This window comes from Leuresthes tenuis, unplaced genomic scaffold, assembly GCF_036924035.1.
Source record: "Leuresthes tenuis unplaced genomic scaffold, fLeuTen1.0.hap1 SCAF_5, whole genome shotgun sequence".
Classification (NCBI taxonomy): domain Eukaryota; kingdom Metazoa; phylum Chordata; class Actinopteri; order Atheriniformes; family Atherinopsidae; genus Leuresthes; species Leuresthes tenuis.
This window is the reverse complement of record NW_027325359.1, coordinates 12124699-12134940: the sequence shown is the minus strand read 5'-3', so window position 1 is coordinate 12134940 and position 10242 is coordinate 12124699. Positions and strand designations below refer to the sequence as shown.

At 40.3% G+C, this 10242-nt stretch overlaps 1 protein-coding gene across 1 annotated transcript; it reads right to left on the bottom strand.

Moving 5' to 3' along the window:
* Positions 1–124: 124 nt before the first annotated feature.
* On the bottom strand, positions 125–6661 carry sqor (sulfide quinone oxidoreductase). Its single transcript, XM_072386060.1, has 10 exons — positions 6565–6661; positions 5756–5966; positions 5404–5574; positions 5220–5273; positions 4929–5123; positions 4622–4831; positions 4339–4522; positions 1581–1648; positions 1289–1467; positions 125–1199 (listed from the first exon to the last, which is right to left on the bottom strand). Exons 2-10 carry the CDS (start codon positions 5951–5953, stop codon positions 1142–1144), a joined length of 1317 nt encoding a protein of 438 aa, XP_072242161.1. The 5' UTR covers positions 5954–5966; positions 6565–6661; the 3' UTR covers positions 125–1141.
* Between the last annotated feature and the right edge of the window lie 3581 nt (positions 6662–10242).

Here is a 10242-nt window from a genome sequence, read left to right as displayed (position 1 = left end):
AAATACATCTAATAAAACTGCAAAGCGATTAATATTTGTACCCGACATCTAACATTGTATTGTACGTTGAAAATATCCTGCATATAATTTCATTCCTTTAAAATAAAAGAACAGCCACAAAAAGTTTGTATAATCTGTTGTTTAATTGATTCAAGAGTTATAACTCTTCTGAAATTCAACAATGAACTCAGTACTGTGTACCCTGATGTTTGGAACGTAGCTCAGAATACAGTTAATAATCACAGTGTAGGAAAACATTACATCCGTCAATGACATTTAAAATGTAAGAAAAAGCATTTGTGGTAGTTTCCATGTTAATGGTCCTGTATGAATAATGCTCAATCATGGATTGAGCGTCTCAGAGTGAAACCTTTAAAATCCCACTACTATTAAAGGTTTGATCCACAATTACTGACCTCCACCAATACATACAATCTTAACTGTAGTGGCAAAAAGAGTATATATGTTTGCTGTGCATGGTGACCACCGTCAACACCACTCCTTTATTACAGCTACGGAGTAATGCATACATACAATATTCTGCAGCGAGAAATTACTGTATAATTAGGCTAAAAACGGGTGAAGCAAGATGTCGCTTTGTAAGCTTACACTGCAATTTTACACATACAATGCACAGTTATTACGAGCTGCGTCACGGGATTGTGCGTCAATTTACTGGAGTAATTTGGACCATATGGACGTGTATTCTATCCACAGCGGAGAGAAGCTGCCTCAACTTCATTCATCTTCCGGGATTTCAGTAAAAAAATAACGGCAGGCTTCATCTGATGCGCACAAGCATACAAAAGGGTGCAGATATGCACTTGAGAAAGAATGTTAAAACAGAAAACTGTTCCTGGCTACAACAAATCTTGATATTCAACGAGAAAAGAAGCATAAGATTCGTCTTCAAGCGGCTTAAAGAAAGAAGCGCTTTCACTGTACCATCACTCTGTCGATGCATTTCTAGATTAAACTGATATTTCAAAAAGTTTAACATGTTGCGACATTCAAGATACAACATTTACCCATTCCTGTTCGAGCCACGCGCGTCCGTCCATTTGGGCGCTATGACAAGATGAATTTCATGTGCAAGTTCATCCCGGAAATTCTAGTAAATGTGCCCTTTGATGCTCAGCTTTTATTTCATCCCAAGATGAAAGAGTTTCCTGTATGGTCCCGGTCCGCCCCACAGGCCCCTAATGAAAGAGACAAAGAGGGAACTTTCTAAGTTGCGGAAAGACCGATCACCATCAGCGCTAAAAAGGTTAAGTAACCACATACGTACCTCAGAAGACCATGCCAGTAGAGGTGAGGCATCACGTCAGCTTTCATGTAGTACATCAGTCTTCTTTCTTTGGCTTGGTTGATGGGGAATGTTTCCAGTGGCTGCGCATTGTAGTCAAACTCTGCCAGGACGACTGTGTTGTAGCTTGTGACCAACGGACAAGAGGTGTACCCATCGTACTATAAACGAGAAGATGATTGAGGTGTATTTTCATCAAAGTGAGAGTAGTTAAAAAAAAAAAAAAGAAAAACTCAAAAGAATGAATGACAGTTGATATTCGTGTGCCTCTTACTTTTTTATCTGGCTTCAGTTTTTTCAGTATTCTGCTGATAGTTCTGCCCAGGACTGCAGACTGTGCGGCTGAAAAGACAAAACGAGATTCAAGTTGTTGTTTTTTTTTTTTTTCAAACTACTCATATAGCATGAACCCTAACCCTTGAAAAAAACGTTTCAACCAATCAGAAGCCAGAGCTGTTGAGCATAGTTACAGCTCAAAATACGGCACACAGCAATATAAAGCTATAAAGCTTTTTCTTTCCTTAAGCCGGTGCGTTTGTGAAATAATCAATAATGACACAGCTTGTCAAGCTCTTTGCTGTATGTCTCTGTGCATCGATTTACTTCAACTTGGTACGTGAATATTTCAATTACAAGATATTTTTTAGAGCTCCACTTAAATTTAAGAGTGATGATTCTCACCTGATTTTAAATTAAAATTATGTATATGTATATATTTATTGCCAAATGTTCATCAGCATGAACTGAGCTAATATTTTATGTTTGTCAACACAATAATATCTAAACTGGCAGCCCTCAGTCTGTGCAGCATTTTGCTGCAACTCTGGCGACCTGCAAATGATGCGGCCCGCCTCTCACTCAATAACTGCTGGGATAGGTTCCAGCCCACCCCCCCGCAACCCAGAGTTGGATTAAGTTGGTACAGAATATGGATGGATTTTACTGCAAGTGACACAGACGGGCTGACAATGTCAACTGTGCAACTGCCAGTGAGTTAAAAACAGCAGCGTTACCCTCCCTGAAGGGAGAAAAATGAGATTCCTCAATAAGTAGCCATTTACCCCATCAACCCAGCACCTACAATGTGTTGCCTCAAAATGAAGACATACTTTAGCAGTATTAGCAAATCCACTGAAAAACTAAAAGAAAAAAGAAAAAAACTGAAACCTCTTTGAAACTGAAAGGATTCAGACCCTTTCCAGTGCCAGTAACAATTGATTTAGGCCGTTTGATTCCATATTCCATCATTTCAACATCCAAACATTTGCATCGCATGCGAGGACTATCGTGACAAAACTGGGGTGTGAGTGCCGAGACATACAGAAGGTCAGAGTGAATTAAAGAATTGTTTCTTTATCTGACCGGAGCGAAGTGACCACCAACAGAGCCGCGCTGAACAGAGTTAGTATGTCTGCCCAACAGTCACTCTACTTGAGCCTCAGAAGCAGAGATGGCAGAACCCTGCAGAGGCATAACAATCAGTATATTGATGGCCTTCTGCGTAAAGGAGCTGGATAGAAGCAACAGTGAGTAAATGGCACAACGGCTAACTAAGAGTTTGTCAATTAGTAGGACGAAGAAAAAGATTCTGGGATGTAAATATAGAAAAAAAAAAAAGGTAAATAACATATGATTAACCAGAAGCTCTTTGTCTGTTTAACACCAACAACACTGTCAAACATACAGTGAGGTTTTGTTTAATGCCCGCATCAGGATGCCTTTCAGCAGCAGGTACAGGAAGGCTTACAAGAACAGAGAGATGGATAAAAGCGGCAGGATACTGCGAGGTCCCTTTAGATAACCCGTTCCACAGCGGTGCAATACAACACTGGGGCGACAGTTCGCCTTGCAGCACAACAATGACTCAACAGAAACTGATGTCAGAAAAAGTCTCTGAAGCCATTTTTTACACATCTTTGGAACATTCCAGACATTCTTCAAAATTAGCTAAATGTTTGAGAACACAAATGCCCCCAAATCATTTGGACCAGACAGGTCTTACAGAGGTGAGCAGGCAACTGTCTGGAGAATTCTGTCATGTGACTAAAGTGACACCATAAGAACACAGGCAGTGGGGGGGGGGCGAAAATGGAGGACTGTAATTTACACTAACGGTGCCAAACAAAAATGTCTAACAGAAGAAACGGAGACATCCAGGAACGTCTCTCAGTGAGAGCAAACTCTGAAATCCTCAGATAAAGCAGATACGGGATATTCAGTCACAGCTACAAACCTTCAATGATACTGCAGCAATTTTTTTTGGCAGCATGCCCTGCTTCTCGCACACTATCCTGGAAACACTTCTTGAAAAAGAAAACAACAGTATTTTCAGTGGTGAGAGTGTGAAAAAGGGCAACTCTGAGGAATATATGGACCGCAGTCTATGTTCATTGTCCAGAACATGTGGAGAGACTTGAAATAGTAGCTTACAGATCATCGTTTTTTTTTAATAGTTTCATAAAACATGTTTTCAACTTGTCATTAAAGGTTACTGAGTTTCAGCTGATGGGAAAAAAAAGTTACTAAGTTACACTGCAGACACGGTTAGGAGGTATTTTCTGGAACAGTACTGTCCGTTGTTTACACTAAATGATGATGAGATGATAAAGCTAGAATCTTGACTTTATTGCACTAAACTGCCAAAAAAAAAAAAAAAGAACTTATAAATTACTTTAGGAATAAACTGAGAGGAAGTGACACCATCCCCAGGATGTTCGATTCATCCGGCCAGACAGGGTCCAACTTTCTCGCCGTGTGTTTTTGACATGTAACGACACAGCTGCACTCAAAGATAAAGATAACTGCAGCCTGTCAGGTACTGGGTGAAATTCCATCACATTAACTTCATACGGGCGTGGTTTGTATCTTTATGGTGCTGTGTAAACAGGGGATTGTGCAATGAAGTTTTTAAGGGTTATGGCTTTCACATCACAGACGAACAAGCCGTTCACAAAAGACAAAGCCACAAACTGCTTGTAGCAATCTGGCACATTCCAGCGGGGTCAAAAAACCATGACACAAAATCTGCTTACCCACAGCTGCGCCAGTTTTGGCCGTGGGCAGGCTGGTACAATCTCCAATCCCAAACACATTTGGATATCTGTTATGTTGGAGGGTCTCTTTGTTGACATCCAACCAGCCGATCTCGTCCGCCAGTGGACCGCTTTTAATCACTAAACTTGGCCCCATTGGCGGTGTGACGTGGAGCATTTCATACTGATGGAGGAAACAGAATAGTTTTTCTACCAATGGTTATATCATTAGGGGAACTCTGGTACGCCACAGAAAAGTGAAAGTTTACAGTTAGACAGTTACCTCAAACACTTTGGTTTCGCCTGGTTTGTCAAGATTTTCAAACACGGCCTCTTGCTTGTCTGCCCGCACCTCAATCAGATTGTGCCGAAGGTTCACCTGTAGATCACGAGTCTTCACAATATCCCAGAGCGTGTCGGCGTACTTCTTGATGCCAAAGAGCACAGGTAGTGACGTGTTGTATATCACATTTGCCTTTGCCCTTTTTCCTGTCTTTAATAGGAGCAGAAAACTGAATTAGGCAAAACAAACTTTTAATTTTTTTTTTTTCAATTGTACGATCAATCGATTCCAAAAGATTCTTAAGTACCTTTCTGAGGAAAGCGTCGGCCAAGTACATGATCTTTTGTGGAGCTCCAGCACATTTCACGGGGGTATTTGGGAAAGTGAACACAGCATTGCCCTCTTTGAAGTCCTGCAGAGCCTTCCACGTTTTCTCCACAGTTTCAACAGAGTAGTTTGACCCAATCTTTGGGTGACCAAACCCCTCTGGTAGTCCTTTAATCTACATGTAATAAGCCCATATACATACAATGACAACATTTACTAGATAGACGCAGAATGAAGGAGTGAAAAAAAAAAAGAAGAAGCAGGATCTCACCTTCTCATAATGAAGTTGCAAACCAAGAGACACAATCAAATATTCATAAGAGATCTGTAGAAAAAAGGGTGACATAGGACTGCATTAAATTAAAAGCATTCTTTACACTGCTTATGCATATTTATCTTAATCTGAACACAGCAACTCAATACCAAGCAAGTTCAGTCTCCTTAACTGAACATACCTCAGACCCATCATCTATTCGGACGCTGTTTGTCTCTGGGTTTATTTCCTCAACCTTTGATTTCACCCACTTCACTCCAGATGGCATAATACTTGAAGTGGGACGACCTGATGAGGCTACAGTTTTTGCACCAGCACCAACCAAAGTCCATATTGGCTGATAGTAGTGCACCTGAAAATGAAAAGAGGAGCTGTTGAGACAGAAGCTTTGCGTGACAAAAACACTGCCATATGTCTGAAGGACTGAAATTTGTATGTAAATGTGCAGATTTGTAACATTTTGACGTCAACTAGTGCACTGTGTTTTACAAATACTGTAAAAGAGGCAGGGTAGACGGATAGAGGATTCTTGCCTCGGATGGCTCCACAACAGCCACATTCTCAGCTCCAACCATTCTCTTCAGACGTGCACTCATTGCAATTCCCCCACTTCCTCCTCCAAGGACAAGCATTTTGTAATGCTGCTTGGCAGAGGCCCGGCTGCTGGTGTGATACTGAGAGATAGCAATGCCTGCAGTGTGGCACTGCCTCAGGTGGCGCAGGCAACTCATTTTGACTCTGATCCTTCAAAACAAGTCATTTATGCTTAACGTTAGGCTTAGTAAGAACTCCACTTGTACAGCCTAAGGCTGAGTCTCACCATAGGTGACAAAAATCTGCACTTCCTGTTTTGTTGCTTCACATTCAGATTGTTCTCTTTTTAAAATCAGATGTGGTCGATTCGTGGAATAGGTACTGTAAATAACCCATTTCTGATCACTTCTTTCATCAGTCCAAATAATTAGCCTGCTAAGCTCATGGCAGTAATGAGGTCATGGGTGTGATTGTGGCTTTGATAACCACAGCTATTGTAATAAGGAGGCTTACACAGTAGCAGGCTTGACAAAAAAAAATTTAAATCTCAGAATATATATATATATATATATATATATATATATATATATATATATATATATATATATATATATATATATAAAGTCTAACGTGCATGGCGGCGTTTCTATGCATCATGCCAGGTTAATTTCATCATAGTGTATTATTTGCCTGACCCCATTTTTGCTGCATACTGCGCAATCAACTGTATTCACTACACTCATTCCTGCACTGACAAAAACATTAATGATGGATTCCGCTTAAACACACAAACTTGCATGTCTCTTACCTTGAGGAGCGGTTATATCCCTTTTTCCATGAATTCAGGGGGAGGAAATACCACGCTTCGTCTTTTCTCCTGTTGCACCTCGTTAAACTGAAACAAACCACACCTCAACCGAAAAAACAGCAGCTATGTGGACTTATAGTTATCGCCCCCTCGGATTACGGTCAGAGTTGGTGTCCAATAACAATTGAAGTGTGAAAATTTAGGTCCCGCCCATCCAATATCTAACCAATCACAGACGATTGTTTATAATTTAACTCTAACTTAAACTTCATATAACACGTCTTAACGTGCTACAGCGAAGGGTGGCTATTCGACCTCACAGCGACGTCAAAAATGTAGGCCAACTATTTTTAACGGGATATTTTGGACATGTGTGTGGGAAAGCTGTAAGTCCGCTGCAGTTAAGTAACTCTCTATGGCCTGGAAGAACGTGGACGTGCGTGGAATGACCCGTCCGTAAACCGAGACAGTAAACAATAAAGCTTTGACACTCGCTGTTTGTAATACAAACCCAGACGTGTTGCCGATTTTTAACGGCATCTTGATCGTCACACTGCTGCATATTTTCCCCGTTTTTTTTATACAATGTCGAGCAATTCTCCTTTTTTAATGCATTACAAAGAACCTATATGAGAAGTTACTAAACACCACGGAGCCCTTTTTAAATGTCCACGCACACTAAAAAAGTGACCTTTTTAGTCAGTCACCAGCATATCATGTTACTTTTTGTCTTACAGAATCTGACGAGTCTACATAAACATTAATGAGAACTAAAAATCCTGATCTGGTTACAAAATCTGAGGACTAGTGTCACACAAAAGCGACAAGACAAGGTTTTAATCACCATGACTCAGCTGGACTGTACTCATCCTGCTGGTTTTACTAGTTCATATCCTGTATCCATATGGTCTGGTATTTATATATAAGTAAGTATCCTTTTGGATTTTTTTTCACCCATTTTATGTTTTTTTCTTGCTTTCTCTCTTTTTTCTTCCGCCCGATAACTAAACTGTCAACACGCAACACTTGTTTCCAGTCCCAGTCTTTACAGCAATTTAATCTCTCTATAATGAGGACATCAGGTGGTTTTATGTCCCCAATAGGCTCTGCCTTGCCCTCTGCACACCTGCTTATCTATTTCCCAGTTCAGACACAGCAGTTTCCAATTCGAGCGCTGCACAGTGACCATGAGATTAAACGCTGAAATATAGCTGATCTCTTTTAAAAAGGGTGATAAAAAGGAAAATGTCTCAATCAGAAGCAATTGCTCATTTAGTGAGGTTAACAAACCTTTTGGCAGTGGTTTATTTGATGCTCACAGTAATTCTGCTGAGCCAAGCCTGAGCTTTGTAACAGCTCACAACACCTCTGAAAAGGTGTGGTAGCATCCAGCTACAGATAATCAGATGTGTGGACAGAACGAAAACAGCTCCACGTTGTTCTCATTATTTTTAGGCTTAACATGCTGGGATACTCTTGAGAGAAACAACTAGTAAGCTGAGGAGAAAGATGTGCAATGACTGGAATAACAATTCTTTCAACAGGCTCCCGAGTCATCGTTTAATCAGTGTTTGAACAAGTGGTGCCTGGTTCCTCATGGCTGTGTTATTGAGGAATTATTGTGGCACCAATTACCATTCAGAAAGTCTAGAAACAAAATCACTGGCTCTTAAAAGAAAAGAAAAAAAGACAACAGCTTTGTGCAAACACACCTGCATAGAAAATAGACAGATGAAGTAGCCAAATGAGACTTATTCTTGAAGGCAAAGAAGATCGAGGTAACAGTCGGCTGAACTCGCTTTCCTTGGCTTGCTGTAGTGACTGGGAGACATTAATAGATGGCGAGGAGCTTTGGCCACATCTGTCTTTTCACAATCATAATTACGTAAAAAGAACCTATAATGAAGCATGAATTAAGAAGGAACGTGGTGACATGATGAGAAAGATCAACAGGGTGGAAACAGCTGTGATGTCATTGCTTCAGAGGAATGCTGAAGAGATTTTTCTTTGTCTTTGGTGATAGACTGTTGGACTTGGAGCAGTTTAGAAAAACGGACCTCATAATAAGAATTTTGGAAATAAAATCCAGGAGCATCGACTGTACGACCAGAGTTCAGCAAGTTAAGGATAAACTAAATGTTACAGCCGATGCTTTTTATCATTTCCATTCAGTTTCATCATGTTTCTGGTAAAAACTGTTTATAGCAGTGTGAGGTCCACCTTTAACAGTGTCACAATTATCTATTAAAAGATGGTCATTCTAATAAGTCAGGATCATCTGAACTACTTTAATTGTTCATATTTCCTTATACGGTAAACATACCCCAAACTCTGAAAAAGACGAGTCTCAAAAACATCTCATAAACATGTTTATTTCAATGAAAAGTCCATTCATCCCCAGAGGTGTTTTAAAATATATGAATATGTAATGAGCTCGTTAAATACAGCTTGAATGACTTCATTCACAAGTTCAGCACAGTGGCGCCGACATAAAGACACGAAGCAAGACTTCAGCTGATCAGCAGGCTTCCAGACACACTTCTCTCTTAAACTGACCATCAGTAGAATAAATAACATCACAGCAACGTGACTCGGTGACCTCCTCCCAACTTTTATGATGTGCTTTTCAGTCAGAGTAAAAGATTTCCCTGAGCAGTGGACACTTTCCAGCCTCTGAAGTTGACACGTCACATTGTTTCTGATTTAGTCTGAGCTGTCGGTGTCTCCTTCTTGATCATTCTTGATTTCTGCACACGGCTTCGTCTGTGCAGCTCGGTTTAGGAAAGCCTTCATCGTGCTAGTTTTGTTCAGGGTTCGGCGGTGTTGCTGGAGCTTCCTGGGACAGGCTGACGTCCACCGACAGGTGATCCAACGAAACTGAAGCTAAAAACAAGACGTGGATAATAGCTCCTAAATACAGCCATTTACAAAACTTTTAAGAATTAAAGTTATGATCTATTATGATTTAATACTAATCACAATTTTATCTCATTTTGGTATCTTTTGTTGTCTGAATAGTAGCTTATTTTCTCACCTTTTTTTTAGCCAGCTCCACCTTGGCTGCCGTCCACTCAAAGTTCTTCAGAGTCGTGACTTGAAATCAGAAACTAGTCTTGAATATTTTCTGCAATGACACATTATATAATTTAAACACAGAGAATAATGTTATTTTTAGCTTATAGTGACCTTGTGTTACTGAAAAGGTCTCATTCATTATGTTCTCTCTGTCTCTCTCGTCTGCCCTCAGCTGTCTTTGTCTGGCGGGGAACTCTTCGTTGTCATGGAAACCTCAGCTGTACGACAGGAATGATGGTTCGGATCGTCCACTTTCTTTTCTTCTTTGGGCCTGCACTCATTTCTCATCTCCGTCATAATCACCTCAGTAAAACTAAGAGACAAAAGAAGAACTGTGCGAGTACTCTGATACTAAAGAGACATTTATGCACTAAAGCATATTTCTTTGTGTATATTTAAATGATGGATTATTGCAGTTCACTTTCATGTCAAGTCAGAATCCCTCACCTTTTGTGCACATTATGTGCCATGTAGCTCAGGTTATATGGAGCTAAAGCTTGGTCTGTGGGGACAGTTCTAACCCCCCATACTTCTAATTATATTACCGTCACAGCACAGGTACTAATGAAGGGATTGCTGACTGTTATATATTGTTTGGAAACT